The sequence below is a fragment of the Pseudorca crassidens genome, chromosome 11 (genome assembly GCF_039906515.1).
Source record: "Pseudorca crassidens isolate mPseCra1 chromosome 11, mPseCra1.hap1, whole genome shotgun sequence".
NCBI classification, from domain to species: Eukaryota; Metazoa; Chordata; class Mammalia; order Artiodactyla; family Delphinidae; genus Pseudorca; species Pseudorca crassidens.
In genome coordinates this window covers 101,495,019-101,514,791 of record NC_090306.1, presented here as the reverse complement: position 1 = coordinate 101,514,791, position 19,773 = coordinate 101,495,019, and the positions used below count along the sequence as shown (strand labels likewise).

The 19,773-nt window shown below is 59.3% G+C and overlaps 1 protein-coding gene across 5 annotated transcripts in view; it reads right to left on the bottom strand.

The window, feature by feature from the left end:
• Nucleotides 1–7,787: 7,787 nt before the first annotated feature.
• PRR5 (proline rich 5) overlaps nt 7,788–19,773 on the bottom strand; it is a 51,277-nt gene continuing 39,291 nt past the window's right edge. For 4 of the 5 annotated variants that reach the window (XM_067698350.1, XM_067698349.1, XM_067698351.1 and 1 more), the window contains 5 exons: nt 19,300–19,357; nt 14,510–14,601; nt 13,948–14,088; nt 10,325–10,460; nt 7,788–8,749 (listed from right to left, as the gene is read on the bottom strand). In XM_067698350.1, coding sequence (XP_067554451.1) covers nt 8,274–8,749; nt 10,325–10,460; nt 13,948–14,088; nt 14,510–14,601; nt 19,300–19,357 — 903 coding nt within the window. In that variant the 3' untranslated portion in view covers nt 7,788–8,273. The remainder of the gene's footprint in view (nt 8,750–10,324; nt 10,461–13,947; nt 14,089–14,509; nt 14,602–19,299; nt 19,358–19,773) is intronic. The other variant, XM_067698352.1, reaches the window with a different exon arrangement.

Sequence of the window (19,773 nt, the reverse complement as noted above, 5' to 3'; positions counted from 1 at the left end):
AGCATTAGCAGAAAAAAAAAAAAAAAAAAGCCCAGGGAAGCCCTGGATGACTGAGCCCAAGACACATGACCATTCCAGGGATAGGAAGGGAGTTAGACAGACCAAAACTTTATCCTCCCCAAAGTCAAGACAGTCAGCTTCAAGCCAGTTGTGCTAATGGTAGCCATGAACCATGAGGCTGTTTGCTCGCTGCAGTATCTCCAGTGTCTAGCCCTGGGTCCGGCACATGGTAGCCACTATCCCCAATCAGTATGAATGAATGAATGACCACTGTTTCTCTCTACCGTCACTCAAGCAGCTGCCTGTTTCTGTGCAAAGAATTTGTAACCATCCTAGCACATGGGCCTGTTCACCTCACGCAGCACACTTGCATGTTATTTGTACCTTCCTTGCTCCCAGTGGACTTTGGTGGTGAGAAAGCGGAAGCATCTATGGTACTGCCTGACCTCTAAGTCTCACGCATACCTGAGCCCCCCTCGATGGATCAGGAAGGGGGCCTATTTCTGGGTCGAAACTCTTCTTCCCTCTCAAAACTTGACAAGGAAATCGAGAGGATGCCTAATGCCAGGGACTCACACTTGATGGGTTTCGTCTAGTGCTTTGCGCTGGTTTCTCTTTTCCTTTTGTGGAATGTAAACACCTTTTATTATCAGTGTCAGATGGGTCTCATGAAAGCCGGACAATTTGCAGGTTTTCTGGTTCAAAAAGCGACTTTGGACAGAAGTAAGAGAAAACACGCCCCAGATGGTCTATGGCTGGCAGAGTAATTCCGTGGTATCAAGACATGTCAGGGGGAATGCCACCCTCCTCGCATTTGTGTTTTGTGAAAATCTCATACAAATTCCACTACCATAGCTTAGTGATATTTAAATATATACAATAAAGCAATCATACAGAATGATTGTCAGGAAAAGAATGCAGGTGTATCCTGCCTTTCATAATAAAAGGAAAAAGAAGTAGAAAGAAACTGTGAGACCCAGGCCAGCTCCCTTTTTGGTTCTTCTGTTTTTCCCCAAGCACGTCTAATCAATAACCCACCAGTTAGTCATTTCCTTTTGTAGCTATAACAATAACTCCTTGCATTTCAAATGCTTTGCGATAGAAAAGAAAGAATAATAATGCAAAATGAAGGAATTACATCTGAATGGTATTATTCTCAGCTTTATTAAATTTGCTCTCGGTACAAATGTTTATGAAGTCGGAGAGCTGCTTTTCCCCCAAGCAGCAAATTCCACATCAATAAGCAGTGGGGGATGGGAACTTGAAGGAAGGAGGAAAGAAAGACCCCTGGTCCCTGGTCTTGGACTTCTCATTTGTTTTTTCCCAAATTAACTCTCCCTGCCAGCTGCTTGAGCCAAGACGTGGTCTGCTTTGAACCTTATTAAAACCATGAAACCAAAATAGGTTGAGCCAGAAGGCATCTGGGAGATCGCGTTCCAACCCTCCCCCTTAAGGGCGCAGACCAGCGAGGTAAGGGGTTTTCTCTGCTGCTGTGTAGCCAAGCCAGGAACCCCAACCAGGTTTCCCGACTCCCTGGCCTCCTATCATGTGCCCTGGTCCAAGTTTTAGAGCAAATGCATTTGGTTGTTAGCGTCGACTGCAAACGGCAAACCACTTCTCTGCAAACTGAGTACAACCCACATGCACACTCCACGATGTCTTCTGTGATTGCTTGGACCTAATTGTTGAAACTCTTTTGATCTGAAACTGAGCAGGTGACATTCTTGATGCCTTTTTGACATCAGGCTGGAACGCTGGTTGTGTCCCCTGACACCGTGCACCTTTCAAATGCCCTTGTTCTATTGGGATTCCCTGTCCTACCAGTCTCTCCACCCGAGGTGGCCAGACCACGGGTTTACCCAGAGTCCTTTGCAGTCAGGACCCAGACATTGACTAGGCTCCACCATTGCAACCTACACCTTAAGAGAGGAGGTGGCCCTGCAATTTATTATGGGAAAGGGCAGCCTCGGATGTTCAGCTGGGGGTGGGGGGTGGGGTTGACACTGCAGTGGGTACAAGTTTAAATACCTGGGACGTGATTGCTATTGGTGCTGGTGACAGTTGTGGGTTTGGTCCAGTACAACCGGAGCATCCTTGTGTGGTGGGAGCATCTCTATGTGGTAAGCACATCCCTGTGTGGTAGAAGCATCTCTGAGTGGTGGGAGCATCTCTGTGCCATAGCAGCCTCTCCAGGCAATGGGAGTATCTCTGTGGGGTGTGAGTATCCCTGTGCAGTGGCGTGGTAGTGGCAGTTTTCCCACCAGGCCTGTCATATGCGACAGTTTGAGGCATTTGGAAGGTAAGCCTCGAGCTTGGCTCTCCCACCTCCTGACAGCTCTAGGAACTCCCAACATCCTTCAATAAACTCCTTCTCTGGGTAATCAGCAGAATCTGCCGCCATTGCTTGCAGATAAGAGCCCTGCCTTATCCTCTGCACCCTCCTATTTCGCGCTACCTCTCCCTCCTCCCCTGCCAAACACAGGCTGACGTAAACCTGTCCCTCCTCCCCTGCCAAACACAGGCTGACGTAAATCCCCGTAGTGAAAAGAGAAATGCCAACGTGAGAAATTCTTCTCGTGATGACGTCGATGATGCTTTACATTTTTATAGCTTTTTGCAGTCTGTTAAAGCAGTTCTGAGTTTTCTGCAAACATGTCTGTCAATGAGCGGAAGCGTTCTTGGGTGAAACCATCAGTTTATTAAGTCATTATCACCTTCAGGTCAAAATCCATTAAGTTCTTGTCGGGCCCCATACATTGTCATCTGCACAGAGTTTCTTTCTTTTTTTTTTTTTCGTGGTACGCGGGCCTCTCACTGTTGTGGCCTCTCCCGTTGCGGAGCCCAGGCTCCGGACGCGCAGGCTCAGCGGCCATGGCTCACGGGCCCAGCCGCTCCGCGGCATGTGGGATCTTCCCAGACCGGGGCATGAACCCGCGTCCCCTGCATCAGCAGGCGGACTCTCAACCACTGCGCCATCAGGGAAGCCCTGCACAGAGTTTCTTAATCAAGGATGTTTGGTATCTCGGGGTTTGTGATCTTACAGCCCCTGCTCTGCCTGTGTCCATAGTGTACAGACTAGCAGAGAAATATCATCGGTCACAGAATATTACATCTGGAAAGATCCTCACTATGGATGAGGAATCTGAGAATGTGTGACTGGCCCAATATTACACAGCAAGGTAGTGACCAATTCAGGATCAGAACCCTGGGTCCTGGCTCTGCCCACGAGGGGTATGCAGCACACATAAATAAATAAAATGCCATATGCCAACATCAGCCTTCTCCCCATCCGCAGATGACCTTCCTCTAGAGTGTTTGGGAAAGAGGAGTGTATCAGTTAGTCACGCCAGGTTATGCTGCAGCAATAAATATCCCCAGTCTCCTGGGCTTACACCAAACTGGTCTACTTCTCATGCACGCTGCCCGTCCACAGCCCCCTGGGACCCAGCCTGGCGGAGCAGCCCCATCTGGAGAGTGCCCATCACCACACAGAGAAGAGGAGAGCTCTGGAGGGTCTCTGCCTGGCAATGAAAAGATCCAACGCCAGAGGGGCCCTCTGCTCAGAAGTCGCTGGCCAGAGCTGGTCACAGCACCCCACCCAGCCCCAAGGGGACCAGGAAGTGTGGCCCTTCTGTGTGCTCGGGAAGCAGGGAGCAGGAGACCATTGTGATTTTCGGGACTTATCTTGAGTCTGTGCCCGTTGCATCCCTGGCACATGCTCCTCTGTCCAGCAGCCTCCCCACTTCTCCCAGCCTCCCCAAGAGTACTGCCCACTCCACTGCCAGACACGCCTGAGCTTTGGGAACACGGTTCCCTGCTGGAAGGCTGCTCCCCTCCACTCGGGCCCTTGCAGAGGGGCCCACACGGGCCGCCCACACTCCCCAAGGCAAGCGCTGCGGAACTGCAAGGAGAAAGGGAACTCTTCATCCCCCCTCCCCCCTTCTTCCTTTCGTTCTTGTGTGTGTGCACGCGTGCGTGTTTTAATGTGGTAAAATACACGTAACATAACATTTACTGTCGTAACCACATCTAAGTCTACAGTGAGTGTTGTTAAGCACACGGACGTTGCAAAACCGAAACTCGGGACTTTCCTGGCAGACCAGTGGTTGAGGCTCCGCGCTGCCAATGCAGGGGATGCGGGTCCGATCCCTGGTCGGGGAACTAGGGTCCCACATGCCGTGTGGTGTGCTCCCCGCACCCCCCACCAAAAAATGTTTTAAAAAAAGAAAACTGAAACTCTGTCCCCATAAACACTGACTCCACATCCCCTCCCCCTGCCCCTGGCCCCCACCATCTACTTTCTGTCTTGATGAACTTGACTCCTCTAGGTGCCTCATGTAAGTGGAATCCTACAATATTTGTCCTTGTGACTAGCTTGTTTCACTTAGAAAGGTTCATCCCCGGTGTAGCACATGGCAGAATTTCCTTCCTTTTTAAGGCTGAGTCATATTTCATTGAATGGATGGACCACATTTTGCTTAGCCACCATCCACTGATGGACACCCTCCCCTCCTGCATCTATACATAGTTTTCATTGCTGTCCCATCACATCAAGGACTGTGTTCGCAAGAATATAGGTCCTGGGGACACACACACACACACCCCCCAACAGCCAATTTCCCTTCCTCCCTCCCCCCCAACCCGGCAGGAGTTCCCGACTCTACCAGCAATGTTCCTGGAACCAGCTATCCCTTGAGACTGTGGGCCTCTAGGGTGGTGGGCAGGGAGCCTGTATCCTGTGTGCCCTTTACTCCCTGAAGGGCTGAGTCCAGCTCCTCTGGTGGGGAGAGGAGGCCAGCAGACACTGGAGGGCTTACAAGGCCCCAGCGGAGGGGAGTGTGGAGGTGGGCGGCAGGGTCTGGAGTGCAGCTCTCGGACTCCCCGCTGCCTGGGGAAAGCACTTGGCAAAAGCGACGGCTTTGTGCTGGCTAACTGACCTCGGAGTGGCGGTCAGCCTCTCTGCGACAAATCGGCTTGTCACCAGCAGAGGTGGGGACTGTGCTGACGTCACACCCAGCGGTTGCTAGTTCCACTCATCGCCACCCCGACCCCGGTCAGCAGGTGACCTGCAGGAGATCTGTCTACTGATGAGTTAATAAGGCACCACCAGTCACACATTTTAAAGAGACCTTCAAGGTTGTACGTCAGCATAGTTGGTTTCCTCGTCATCCTATGCGTTTTATTGTGAAAACACTATTCTAAGACTGTGTCCCTGGGCTTCCCGGGACGCCCGAAGGAGATACACAGGGCAGGTCAAGACCCCCCCGAGGTGGAGAATGGCCCCCGCTCAGTGCTGACGGGGAGTCCCCAAGTGTGTTTTTTAAATAACATCTTTTTCACTTCCCCCAGATCTCCTGGACGTGCAGCTCTCCGGGGCCCCTCGTAACCCCTTCACCGTGAGCACATCCTCTCCACAGCGAGCACCCCTGCTGCAGGTTGCTGGACGGACGGGACAGACGTCCTACTCTGACTACAAGGGATGTTCTGCCATCTGCTTTTTGGCTATTTCGCCTGAAGTGCTGTTGACTTTCATTATTTAGCGGGACCTTCCATTCCAGATGCCTTCGGAACACCCGCCTCAGACCCCGAGCACAGCCAGTACAGCTCACAGCACGCAGACCCCCAGCATCTGGCTGAAATGCAGATCCAGCATCAGCAGGCGTGGGCTGGCCTGAGATTCTGCATCTGAGAGGCAAAGGCGAGCGTGGTCATCAGGGTCCCCTGGAAGACCTACAGCAAAAAAAACAGAAAAAGACAAAAACAGTGAGCTGGTCTCTTGCACCTCAGCCCTGGAGATGCAGACGGACCATCCTCTGAAGAGGCTCCCCTGCTCATGCTGAGGCCGGATCAACCTTCAATTAACTGAGCAACCAGCGTGTGCTGGGCACTGACCTGGGGCTGAGGGCTCAGTGGGAACAGGGCAGGGGGGCCTCCTGGCCACATGGGGCTGCCTTCTAGTGGGGAGAAAAGCTAATAACAAATTCATTTCTTCCAGAGGGGTCTCCCATGAGCTAAAACCTCCGAGCCTCTCTCGGGCTCTGGTCCCTTATCCACTGTCTCTTTCCACTCTGCTCTGAAAGAAAACCGCACCACATAAGCTTCCGACCGCACAGTCCCTGTTTCCACCCTTAATTACAGAGTGACAAGTGCCGTGAATGGGTGGGGAAACAGGAGGTGGGGAGAGGACTCGGGGGTGGGAGGCGGGTAGGCCGGTGGGGCGGACACAGGGCCATAGGCCGGCCTTGGCCACAGCTAGCTTGGGCTTGGCCTGAGCTCCCTGGTGGCCAAAGTGAGACACGGTCGGTGATGTGACTTCATTGCAAGGTTTGGGTCTCGGCTGGGACACCTGGGCTGCATCTTAAACCAAGGCCCATGCGGCTGCGCGTGGCGGTTCTGTAGATTGGGGAGACCAGCTATAGCTGGTTTTCTATCCAAATTTCTGTGTTCCCTGGTCCTGATTTTTCATTTATAATTTACCAATTTATAGCAAGATGTTTTGATGTAGAGCTCCTCAAACATTTTTTCGAACAAGAGTGGGTTCAACACATGGACACGCTCAAAGCCCACCTTGATGGGATACCCCTTTATGGGGGAGCGGGGGCAGCCCCAGCTGGAGGCCCCGCCTGGGTGTCTGGAGCTGCTGCGGGACCCAGGCTCAGCAGCCACCCCCTCCCCGGGTTCTGTCTCCCCACTGCTGGGAAGGCACGGCTGGCCGGTGTCTGGGGCTCCCCTTCCGCCCGGGGTGGAGGGATTGGTCAAAGAGCTCAGGGTTAAAAAAAAAAAAAAAAAAAGAGCTCAGGGTCCCCCACAGACAAAGGTCATGCCTGGGCGTGGGGCCGTGTGCCAGCAGAGTCCCCAGGTATCAGAGCAGGCCCAGCAGCCCACGAGGTGGCAGTGCTCGATAGAGCCCCCGACACTCGGGAGGTGAGGGCAGGACAGGGCCCAGTGCCGGGGCGGTGGGGGGCGGATAGAGCCCAGGCAGACAGCCCCCTGCTACAGCCTCTGCCCTTTGCCTGGTCCTTCCGTCTCGAGGGGACCCTGCCCATAATACTCCCCACCCCACCCCAGGCTCAGCCGGTCCCAGGCCTATCCCGGGTTCCGTAAGGGAGCTGGGAGCCAAGCAGGGCGGTTCAGGGATCTCAGCCCCATCAGCGGAGCTGAGTGGCCACATGCTCGTTGGTCCTCAGACTGGGGACGGGCTTCCGGCCCCATCCCCCACCCTGGCTCCTCCGAGGCCGGCTCACTTCCGCTCTGCCGGCCACGCCCCTGGGCACCTTCCCGCTGGCCCCGTGCAGTCAGTACGTCCCAGATCAGACCACGAAGCTTCGCTCCTACCCTGCCATCCCCTGCGCACCCCTCCCTGGGCTGGAGCAGGGGCTCCTGGCTCGCTTTCCCACTCGACAGGAGGAACTTGTCCCCCCAGGTGGCTCCCCCCGCAGACCCCCGTGGGCTGACGCTTCTCACCAGGCGCCCACCTCCCCTCCCCGACCACCCGACTCCCAGCAACCGCCAATCACCGGCTCACGCGCCCTGGGTCTGTCCTGTTATCTGCCCGTAGGGCACCCACACCCCACCTCCAACCAAAGGTTAATTCCACGAGAGGGGAGCCCTGGGAACGGGGTCGGGGGTCTCCCCGCCTAGCCCGGAAGGCCCCCTCCAGAGCCGGCCCTGGGAACCTGAGCCCTCTGGGAGCGGGAAGAGGAGACCCCAGTGAGGCCGGGTGCAGCCCGAGGGTGAGGACCCTGGAAGAACGTCCTCAGGGCCTGGCATCGCAGACACAGCTCAAGAGCCGGGCAGACAAGTTTTATTCCACCCGCTTCCCACCCACAGCCACGCCAGGCTGAGCGAGGACGGGCTGCGTGGAGCGTCTGGGACAGAGGTGCACACAGGAGGTCACGCTGTGGCCCGAGGCGAGTGGGGGGCGGGGAGGCAGTTCTGCCACTGACCCTGGGGGGGGGGTCTCTCTGGAGGCCTGGCCGAGCTGAGGGGTTCACAGTCTGCATGGTGTGGACACTGGAGGGCTGAGCAGGCTGGGGTGCAGGGAGCGGCCAGGTCTGCTCCACGCACAGGAGGCTGCCCTGCACCTGCTGAGCCCCTGACGCCCCAGAACAAAGGTGCCGGGGTCTCGGGCGGCGACGGTCTTTTCGACAAAGACTCAGGAATGCCAAAGTGGCTGAGGCCGACGGGGGACTGGACGGGACAGAGTAGAAAACTCTCGCATTCACGCACCGCACAGGCGTACACGCGGGGTCAGTAAAAACACAAGGCCTGGGTCACACGACACTCTGCCGGCCCCCTGCCCCCTCAGACTCAGACGTCCCACAGCCACCGCCCCGCCCAAAGTCAATGAAGATCCCTTCCGAATCCGAGTCGACCGACTCCAGGATCTGGTCCACCAGGTTCTCGGGGCTGGAGGAGGCTGGTGAGCTGCGGGCCGGGCCTGGGCCAGGCTCAGGGGGCTGCGCTGGAGGGTACAGTATGCTGGGGCAAGGCCCCGATGGGGGCGCTGGGGAGGGTCTGAAGGTCCCAGCAGGGTCCTGGCCGGGTGTGTCAGCAAAGCCCTGGGGCTCGGGGCAGGACGTCATCTCGGAGACCGAGTGCCTGCGGATGCCCGTGCCGCCGGCCACCGCACCCTCAGCCTCGTGCTCCGCCACGGGGTTCAGCAGTGGCGTGTTGTAGCTCTTGGACCGCACCACCGGGTTCTTGGCCAGGATGTCCCCCGATCGGGAGCGGCGCAGGAAGTGCTTCTCTGCATACAGACAGACAGACAGACAGACAGAGCATCAGGCAGGGGGCCAGGGTGGGGCTGGCCAGATGCTAGGGAACACCCACTGCAAGCACCTACTTTGCGCCCAGCTCTGCAGGAAGGGACCGCTACAGGGAAAAGCCCGACCGGTGTAGATCCTGCTGGGGCAGCCTGGAGGGGAGTTGGGGTTTCCACCCCAGCTGATACTAGGTCCAGCCCTACGTGACCTCCTTCTCTCCTCGGTCTGGCCTCTCAGCCTGGAATGGGGGCGGGGGGCCTCAAGTCAACCGCCTGGGTTCAAACATGCACCTTGCCAGGGACCTGTGCACGTGCCTCAGTTTCCTCACCTGCGGAAAGTCAACAAACCCAAGCACTTGCTAAGGGCCAGCACTTTCTTAGGCAGACACAGACCCTGTCTTCAGAGCTGGAGTCCTACTGTGTGTGTGTGTGACTAGAAACTCCTCTGGGTGGGCCACAGGTCGGGCAGTGGCAAGTGCCCGGATGGCGCAGCACATGAGGTCAGGGCTGGGGTTTATTTTGAGTGTGGGGGGTGACCCCGGGGGTGGGGGAGGACGGATATAGGGGCAGGTCTCAGGCTCCCACTCAGGACCCTGCAGTTCCAGAGTTGACCACCAGGTGGCAGGGCTGAGCGGGATGAACCAGAGGCTGTCCTGGACCACAGGACACAGGCTCCCTCTTTGCCTGGCAGGGGTCTCGGTGTCCAGGGCCACACAGACCTCAAAGTTCCTCCAGCTGCTGGAGCCCCGCCGGAGCTGGGACATGCTAGCTGGGCAGGTTTTATAACTGCAGGTGGGTGGGCCCTCTGGACGAGGGGACACTCCTGATGAGCTCTCGTACCGCTGTCCCCTTGGTTCTCTTCATGCATTTCTTCCCAGGCCTGGATCCTCCCTGCCCTTCAGCTCCCAGTCTGGCCTTCCCTGAGCTCCCCGCCCATGGCCCTCATGTCACCTGGGCACTGGTCCCCTTGGGCGCTCATCTGGGGATGGTTTACTCATTGGTCTGCCTCCCCTGGTGGACAAGAGCAAATGAGTGTGGGGCTTGGTCTCTGCTGAACCCTCAGGACCAAGAACAGGGGCTGGCGCACAGTAGGTGTTCAGTTTACAGTGCTGAACGAACCGATGGGGCCAGGCAGCCCCAGGACGCCCAGCCATGCCCACTTCACAACCCCTCCACACCCCCCGTGAGTCCCCAAATAAGCCAGGACTTCTTGGGCTCCGGGCCTTTGCACATGCTGGGTCCTCTCCCTCGTCAACTCCTGACTTTCAGGACTGAGCTCGGATGTGACCTCCGTGGCGGGTGCGGGGGTCTCTGCCGGGCTCTCAGGGGAGTCACTGCAGCACCACTTGTGACGTCAGCCCTTGAAGGAGGGATCCCACGTGACCCGCCCTCTGCCCGGTGCCCCGCACACAGCACGGCCGGTGGATGCTTAGGTCAGGTTTGCCGTGGCTGCACATCTGGTTCTGCATGACCCCCCTGGGAGGCCTGGGCCCCCGACCGGGCAGAGGTGGATGGGGCCAGGGGTCACCCTGCTCCCACCCACGCCCAGGCGACGCCTACCCAGGATGCAGGAGTGTGTGAAGGCACCCTCGCTGGAGTAGAGGCCGTAGGTGCCCAGGTAGGGCGACACCACCTTCTGGATCAGCGTCTCCAGGCGCAGGTAGTCCTTGGTCACTCCCCGGGACTCGTGCACCCCCTGCAAGAGGGAGGGGTGCGGGGGTCCGCTGGTCGGCCTGTTCCCTGCCTCCCTAGCCCAGCCGTGCTTAGCTCAAAGGCCACCACGAACGGCGCCCTCCCCCTCCCCCGGGGTCCTGGCCCCCATGGCGGTGGCCCCGCACCCTCCCTTCCCAGCCATCTCTTGGGTTGGGGCCTCTGAGCCACCCTCCTGCTTTAACGCCCTCGTGGCTGCCCGCTGCACACAGGAGCCCGCGTGGCTGGGAGACCATGATGCCTGCGGTAAAGGGGTCTGTGGCCAAATTAGGCTGGGCACCCTGCACCTCCCCCTCGGGACAGTTGTGTGTCCCCTTCCGTGAGCTGGCTTCCCAGAGGCTCTGGGCAGTCCTGGGGGGCCAAGCTCATTCACCTGGACCCGCACCCTCACTCCCTCGCCCCAAGGAGCACTGTAGGCAGGACAGGCTGCCCCCTGGGCCAGGCCCAGGTCCAGGTCTGTATCTAAGCTGAGTGATCAAGGCCCGTCCATCTGATAGAGCCGCCCCTCCCCCTCCCACACTGCTTCCCCGGCCAGGCACCATCCAGCGCCTCCCAACACCTGCCCTCATTCATAGCTTTGAAGGGTTTTCCATCCCTCCCATTTCACTGGAGCCAAAGCCTGGAAAATGAGGCTGCCCACAGGACAGCCGTGGCCTTGCCCACTCAGCTGTGAGCTGACCAGGAGGCAAGCTCTGGGTCCCCAGCGCCCCCGGCAGAGGGCCGGGCCCACAGCAGGTTTTTAGCGAGTGCTTGCTGAACGAATGATGTCTCTGAACGAATGAATCATCCCCAAGGGGCTGCCAGCAGTTAAGAAGCAAGATACACCCAGGTTAACATTGAATGACGATTCAAGACAGCGAGAACCCAACTCTGTGCTGCCTACAAGAAACCCACTTAAACTATTAAAGACACACACAGACGAGAAGTAAGGGAGTGCAGGACTGTATGTGAGAACACGGATCACAGATCACGATAACACAGATCACAGCACGAGGAGCCATGTCAATTTCAGACAGGACAGACTTCAGACCAAAGCAATCTATCAGGGATAAGGAAGGTCATTACCTAATGGTAAAGAGGTCACTTCTCCGAGGTGACATAACAATCCCTAATGTGTACGGACCTAACACAGAGCAGGAAACTACGGAGGCAAAAAGTGACGGGGCTGCGAGGACAGAGAAATCCATCCTCCTAGCTGGAGGCTTCAACACCCCTCTCAGAAACAGATCCAGCAGGCAGAAAATCAGGAAGGACACAGATGAACCCAACACCACCATCAATCAACTGGATATAACTGACATCTATAGACAACTTGTCCAATGGCAGAATCTAGATTCTTCTCAAGCTCACGTGGGACATCCTCCAAGACAGACCACGTCTGGGCCATAAAACACACCTCGACACATTTAAAAGAACAGAAATCGTACAATGTCTGCCCTCAGACCACAAAGAAATTAAACCAGGAATCCGTAACACAATGATAACTGAAAACCCCCAAACACACGGAGATTAAACAACTCCCTTCTAAATGACACAGGGGTCAAAGAAGAGTTTTTAAATATTTTGAATTAAATGAAAATGAAAACGCCAACGTCCAAATTATCAGGATGCGTCGAAGCAGTGCTTAGAGGGAAATTTATAGCACTGAATGGATACATTAGAATATAAAAAGTCTACAAGCAGTCTTGTAAACTTCCACCTTAGGAAACTAGACAAAGAAGAGCAAATTAAGTCCAAAGTAAGCAGAAGAAAAAAAATAAGAATCAGCAGAAATCAACGGAATTGAAAACAGAAAAATGGATGGAGAAAATCAAGACCAAAAGCTTTGAAAAGATCAATAAAACCCACAAGCCTCTAGCCAGACCAGCTGCAGACAAGAGAGAGAGAAGACCCAAACGACTAACGTGAGAAACGAAAGCGGGGACATCACTACAGACCCACGGATCCAGCTGTGTTTGGACAAGGAGGGGGTGCCCCCGGAAGTCATCCAGATGGACCTGGAGGAGCCGTCCCCGCCCCCAGCAACAGTGCCGTGGATGAGGATGGCGTTACTGCTGAGCTGCGCTGGGCGTTTCACAAACTTTGTGTCCCTTCATTCCCAGCATTTGTTTCTGGTGTCTGGTCTCTGCTCCCCATTGCCCGGTGAGGAAATGCGGGCCCCGGGGCTGCATTATTTGTGTACCACACTCAGATGCAGGGCTGACACTCAGCTTCTGGGACCCCGGTGAGAAGGAGCTTTGATTCTGCACGTGAAGCATGGGGCACATAGTAGGCCCTCAAAAGATATGCTGACCAGTAGCTGTGACCTCAGGTCCATCTGGGACTTGAAAACAGTGGGGACAAGTTCACCGCAGGGCTGGGACAAGGCCATTCAAAGTGGAGGCCAAGGCGAGAGCAAAGGGTTGTGGCTGGGGGTAGGGGTCGCACCCACGAGGGGTAGAAGGACGCTCTGGGGGAAAATGGGGCCAAGCCCAGAAGCTGCATGAGGCACAGCGACCACCAGGGGGCAGCACCACCCCGGCCTGGCCGCCACCCAGGTGCTGTTCAAGGGATCAAGATGAGACCTTATGCCTTGGCTTGAAATCCCAGCCTCGTCACTTCCCGCCCCCAAGGGGAAGTGCACCACGGAGGACTTTGTGTCGATTTCTCCTCGTTATCCTTCGAGGAAACAGGCCGAGGGATGCAATGTCCCGCCAGTCGCTGCCCTGCGTGGCCGCCAGGACGACCACTGGCTCCCACCGAGTGTAGCCCCTCAACCCTTCCAACGTCCACATTCATCAGCCCCTTCTTTGCTCTGGAATCTTCAACCAGCTGCCCTGGGCCCCAGGACCAACCTCACAGACATAAATTTAGAAGGACTTCCACGTGCACGGGTGGGTTCAGGACAGTGAACAGGGTTGGGAGCCTGTCAGCCTCAGGGAAGGCCAGGCTCCCAGCCATCACAGCTCCGGGCAAGTGAGGACTCTACTTCCCCACCTGTAAAATGGGGTGGTTGACGGTGCTCATCCTGGGGCTGTGACAGTGAGACAGGCTGGCAAACTGTAGGGTGCCGTGCCCGCCACAGGGCTTGGGGCGCGGCAGTTTGCAGAAAGGTCCTTCGGAAATGTCTGGAACTGCTGTGGGGAGCGGGAGGCGGTGGCCCCCAACCTCAGTGACTGACCGATGGGGGAGTAAAGGCCTGGCCCCGCTGCCCTCGAGGGACACTCTGTCCACACTCCTGGGCTCCCTGTGGGCTCCCGGGCCGGCCTTCTTGTGAACGAACCCACACCTTCGTCCAGCTCCTTCTCAGCCCCCGCTGCTTCCTTCTCCCTCCCAGGTTTCTCCTGGGAGTCACTCCCCACCCCCGCCCTCCCCCACCGTTGAGAAGTCACGTGGCCCCACACCCACATCTCAGGCTCTGTCCCTGGGGAGCCTGGGACATGCCGCCTGTGCCCGTCACCGGGCTGAGCGCAGCCCCCACGGGCCCCGCGCACCTGCAGCACCAACAGCATCTGCACGACGGCGGGGGGCACGCGGGCGCGGGCCCGGGCCAGCGCGTCCTCCAGCTTCACACTGAGGGTGATGATGTTCCGGAAGTGCAGCAGAGCCAGCTGGCGCACCGACGGCTCCTTGCCCTGCAGACGTGGGGGCCGCCGCTATCACGTGAGACCCTTGCTCCCCTGCCCCCACCAGTTCTGGGGCCAGATACAGGGACGGACCACTGACCCCCAGATCCCCTTCCACCCCATCCTCCTCCCCAGATGACCCTCGTTCTGCGGAGAGAGGGCCCCACGCGGCTCCCTCAGGCAAGGGAAGGGTGGCTGTCACGCACAGAGCCCCTACTGCGGGCAGGGCACGGCCCACTGTGTGCTGCTAAGGGCTTCCCAAGGTTCTGAGCATGGAGCTGTCCTTATGCCCGTCTTGGGGGTGGGGAGCAGGTTCTGGGAGGTCCGGGGGCGAGCGCAGGCGCAGATGGCCCACACGTGGCAACAAGGGCAGAGGTGTGCCCACCCCCAGGCCGGGATCGGCTGTCCCTGTGGCCCAGGAGCCGCTCACCTGCACCGGGTAGAAGACGGCCTGCAGCGTGGGCAGCACGTCGCTGAAGAAGAAATCCCAGGTCTCTGCCAGCGAGTCCAGCAGCTTCTGTCCTGTGGGCACAGGGACCATCACCATTACCCCAAGGGGCGCCGGCAGATGCTTCCCGCCTTCCCAGGTCGCGAGTCACCTCTCCTGGCAGCAGGAGGACGTGGGAGCTGAGGGCCGGGCCCTGGAAGGCCCCCCCACCTGCCAGGGTAATGGGCCCGGATGCCCAGCTTCACCCCCCTGAGCCTCAGCTGCCCCACTAATAAAACGGGGCTGTAGCAGGGCGAACCCCTCAGAGCCGACAGGAGGAAAGGAGATGAAGCAGGGCCTGGGGCAGAGAGGTGCCAGGGGGTCCGTTTCCTCTGCACACAAACCCTACAGGCACAGCCCGACAGGCGCTCCACTCACACCCTTGTCTCATCCACCCTCCCCCTCCTTCCGCCCACCCATCGGTCTGTCCCTCTGTCCACCTGACAGACATTCACACAGCAGCTATGCTGTGCCAGGCCTGGCACTGGGGACCCAGCTGAGCCCAAAACTGCTCCAGTCTCACCACGTGACAGGGCAGCGGGACAGTGAACAGCCACCCTGGCGAGGGAGGAGTGACCCCCAGCGGGCAGATGAGGTGCCTGGGCCTCAGAGGTGCGGGTCTCTGCCTCGAGGGCCTGCGTCCCCACCACCCAGGCTGCCTGGGCTGGGATCTGGGGAGCCAGGGAAACCGCATCCAACAGCAGCAATGGTCCCAGGCACGAGGGGGTCACGCAGGGAGAGCTTCCTGGAGGAGGTGATATCCAAGCTAATTCAGGAGGACCGTTTTGCCTGGTGGACTGAAACCCTTGGCACATGAACCATGGAAGTACACGTGTGGAAAGCAGGCATTTGGACAAGCTCTGTGGGCCTTTCTGCCGGCTCTGGGGAAGCAGCAGCGCCAGTCACAAGGTGGACAGACCCTGGGGGTGGGGACAGCTGAGGTGCCCCCCAGCCGGCTCTGCACTCCCCCAGGAAACGCCAAGTGCTGAACCCTCAGCCCCTCTGCCTGGAAGGAGCGGAGAGCTGCGATGAAAGGCTGCTGGGTCAGGATAAGCAGGCCTCCGGGACATGTCGCCGAGGCCTCTGCTGCTTGGCGGGACCCCACCTGGAAGCCAGACTGGCGGTTGGCTGGAGAAACACGGCCGTGGTGGCGGGCATCCCCAGGAGTGGAGGGGCCAGGGCCACGGGCTGGCCAGCCTCCCAGAGCGCACCGCCCATGCCCGACTCCTCAAGGTTTCCGTGGGAACCAGGAGGTCGGTCAAGGGCCTTTGCCTCTTGTGCTCCCTTTTCCTGGGCTCTGAGCCCCCCAACCCCTCCCCCCCATAAAGCCCCCGGGTCTGTGTGGGTGCCGGGCTCTGGGAGGGGAGCCTGGTGGGGGTGACTGTGGTGAGGGCGGGTCCACCTTTCCATGCAGCCCGTCTGCCGGCACTGGAGCACCCTGGCTGGCGGCCAGCTCCTGGTCCGACCGGGGGCCCACAGCCCACAGCAGGCTCTATGGAACCCAGGACGGTGGGTGCCCACCACCCGAGGAGCTCTGCCTGCATACAAAGGTCCCTTGAGGTCCCCGCCGTCACCGGCGAGAAGAAAGGCGGCTCAGTTCCCCAGGCGGCCGTGGGGCGGCTCTGGGCGTGGGCCAGGCGGCGTCTGCGGAGCGCAGGCTGCTCTCCAGCCCGCGGGGCGGAAAGGGGATGTCGTACAGTCCAGGCCCCGCCAGAGCCACACGCCGACCAAGGGGCCAGGAAGCTCGGCTCCGTGTCCTGGCTGGGCTCTCTGCTGCCTGGGAACTGCGGTCTGGGGACACCAGGGTCGGCAGGGGTGAGTCAAGCACACGGCGTCGAAGTACCGCCCTGGGGCCCCAGGGGGTCCCTCAGCCCGAGCCTCAGTGTGGTCCTCTGTAAAATGGGCGTGATCAACGTGTCCACACTCAAAGGCCAAAAGCTACCCTGTAGCAAGTGCTCAGCTGTTAGCCTGGCGCTGACTAGCGGGCCCGCGTGGTCTGAGGCCGCGCCGACGCTCAGGACACACGCCACCCAGCGGCCGTGCCCTTGAGCTGGATCTCCCAGGATGGGGCGTGGGTCAGCCTGTCTGTCTTCCTTTCTTCATTCCGACTGTGCAGGCCCTGGAGACGGAATGCACCAGGCTGATCTTAGCTCAGATCTTAGTGGTGACCAGAGGGCAGTCGGAAAGGCCACAGCAGGAGCTTGGAGGAGGGTGGCCAGGCTCGGAGGAGAGAGTGTGAGGGCCGTCGCAGTGCAGTTTGGTGGCCTGACCTTAACAGGCTGGGATTCCTGCAGGGCAGGCAGAGCCCAGGGCCCGGAGCCTGCAGAAACCCTGGGCTCCCCCTCGGAGTCCCAGAGCGTCCGGCTGCTGAGAAGCTACCCCCGCTGCAGCTGAGCCCACCGAACCACCACCTTGAATGTGGCCCCAGGGAGGGAGGCCTCCACCTCAAGGCCCCTCCAGGCCTCCCACTTCCAGGAATCACTGTGCTCGGGTTCAAGGTCTTGCTGGAGGCTGGAGGGGGGCAGGTGGCCATGTCCTGGGCTGCCCCTCGTAGGGCTACCCACCACCTCCAGCAGAGGCACGGGCTGAGGACATGGCTGGCCGCAGGGAGTAGTCTTAAGGAAGAGCTCTCCCTGGGACCCGGTAGTAGGCAGAACGGGGAGGCTCCCAAGGCAGCTCCTCGGGGTGTGATGTCAGCCACTGTCCCCACTGCACTGGCTGAAGGGGGGCAGATGTCCTCTCGATGTTTCGAGGCCTGACTCAAAGGCTGCCGCTTCCACGCAGCCCTCCCTGACTGCCAAGGTGGAACTAGCCCTTCCTTCCCCAGGGCTTCCCTTCACTTTGACATTCATCACAGTGGACTCTCACTGTCTGGTCCATGTCTGTGTCCCCAGCTGGGCTGTGAGCCCCTGCCAGGCAGGGCCTAGGTCCATCTCCAGGTCCCCAAAGGCTACCTGGGGCCTGACCTGTAGTGAGCACATGGGTGGAGCCTGTCTAACCCCCTGTGCTAAGGTGGGGACAGAAGGAAATGACAGTCTGTGGCTGGAAGGGAACTGGAGGCCGGGCCCCCTGGCCCCCAGCCTGGGGCTCTGTGCCTGTGCCTGAGGCCAAGGGCGGTTGGATGGGGTCGGTGCTCCCTCCTGGGTGGCCTGGCGGACACGGCCACTGTGGGCAGGACTCCACCAAGCCACACAAAGCGCCTCTTCTGCTAAGGTCCCAGCTCCCCTGGGCCGGAGCTGGTGGGAGGGCAGGCACTGCAGGAATGTGCTGAGCCTGCTGGCTCGGTGCTGCCCCCTCCAGGAAGCCCAGCGGCCTGTGCCTCCTGCCCCCACGTCTGTGGTCCTCACAGCCCTTCTCAGGCTCCTGCCTTGGCTGCTTCCCCTCGACACACGCAGAGGCGGTGCAGGAGGAACACAGGACACGGGGCTCTGAGTTACGCTGAGCACCCCAAGCCTCGGTCTCTGCCTCTGTGAAATGGGCTACGACCCGTGCTTCCTGGGGTCACTGAGAACTCGAGGAGGAACCTGGAGCAGTACAGAGAGGAGTGCAGGCTCGGGAGCCAGGCTGCCAGGTAGGGCTGTGGGGCTCAGGCGAGTTACTCAGCCCCTCTGTGCCTCAGTTTCCCCAAGTGTTCAGTGGCTACAACAATGGAAGCTTCTTCACAGGGTTGTGGGGTGATCTAGGAGTCAGGCAATGGAAACTCTTGGGGCAAGCCCAGCACAGGGTGAGGACGTGCGGCGGCTGGTGCCTGGTACACAGAGGGAGGGTCGTGACCTGCACAGGGCCTGACATACAGTGGGCCCGTAGCAAGATGTGCCGGTTTGAGCTGCGTTTCCCCCATAATTTGATTTCTCTCTACACCAACTCACTCCTGCCGGGAAGTGTACACACAGTACTTGTCACCCCCAGCCCATGGGCACAGGGAGCCCAAGGGTTCCGGGACCGGGCACATCCTGCCAGGGCTCTGGGCCTGGCAGAAGGAGACAGCGGCCGGCCAGGACCTCCCTCTCCTTGCTGGGGCCCGAGCTGGGCAGCGAGGCCAGCTGTGACTTGTGGGCCTGCCCCTAGAAGGGCAAAGGGGGTGTGTTCTGGAGTCGGGATGCCCTGGGTTCGAATCCCACCTCCACCCCTTACGTGCACTGTGGCTATGGACACGTTGAGGGCCATCGCTGCGTTGTTCCCCATCTGTGAAATGGGTACAGTGACCCAAAGGCCTCACAGGGTAGGTATGAGCATTAAAAGAGAAAATTTGCCCAGAAAGCCCCGCACCAAGCCTGGGCCCCAAACCCTGGCAGGGAGCCCACATCCGCTGGTCCTCCAGGCGGCAGCTTCCAGCTCTACCTCTTCCCCCGGGTCTAGGCCAGTTCCCCTCCGGTCCTCAAAGATCCTGATGGGGGTTCTCCCAGGCTGCTGGGACAGGGTTCACGGGGGCCAGAAGCCCTCGTGGGCAGTGAGGTGAAGCAGGGGCCTTCTCCCAGACATCCCTCAGCCCTCCTGGGCCCCAGCAAGATGGGGGGCAGATGCTCTTCCCAGCAGGGTCCCCTCCCGGGGTCAGATCTCAGCCCTGCTGCCCTTGAGGCATTGCTTCTGCCCCTCTGGACTCTCTCGACCAGAAGGGCCACAGCACCCACCCACAGCCCCAGGTGGAGCCCATGTAAGGCCACGGCTCCCAGCGGCCACCCCGCGAGCAGCGTGGCCCGGCACCCGGTCCCGGCAGCGGCCACCAGACTCACCTTCGTAGAAGCGGATCTTGTCTCGCAGGATCACCATGCCTTTTGTCAACAGCTGGTTCTGCAAGGCACACGTGGAGATGCTGTCACCGCCCCAGGGGTACCCAGGGCCCCCAAGGCTCCGCCAACAGGCAGCCAAGGCCCAGAGGGGGAAGGACTCACCGACATCCCGGTCCAGTCGTTGCAGAGCTGGAACCTCAGCTCCCCGGGCGCACGTGGGCAACTGACCCAACCAGGCTGTCCCAGATGGGAGGTGGTGCGGGGACCCCACCCTCACCACCCCCAAGAGACAGGCCAGGCCTGGGCCTCCTGTTTCAGGCTCAGCGGGCGGGCAGGCAGCTGCCCCCGCATCCCACAAGGAAGGAGGGACTTTCGGGCAAGAGGGGCCCCGGGACCAAAGGCCTGGCTTGAGCGCTGCCATCACCCACTGCCATGAGGCTCCAACGGCAGCCCCCCTGCACTCTCACCCTGGGCGTG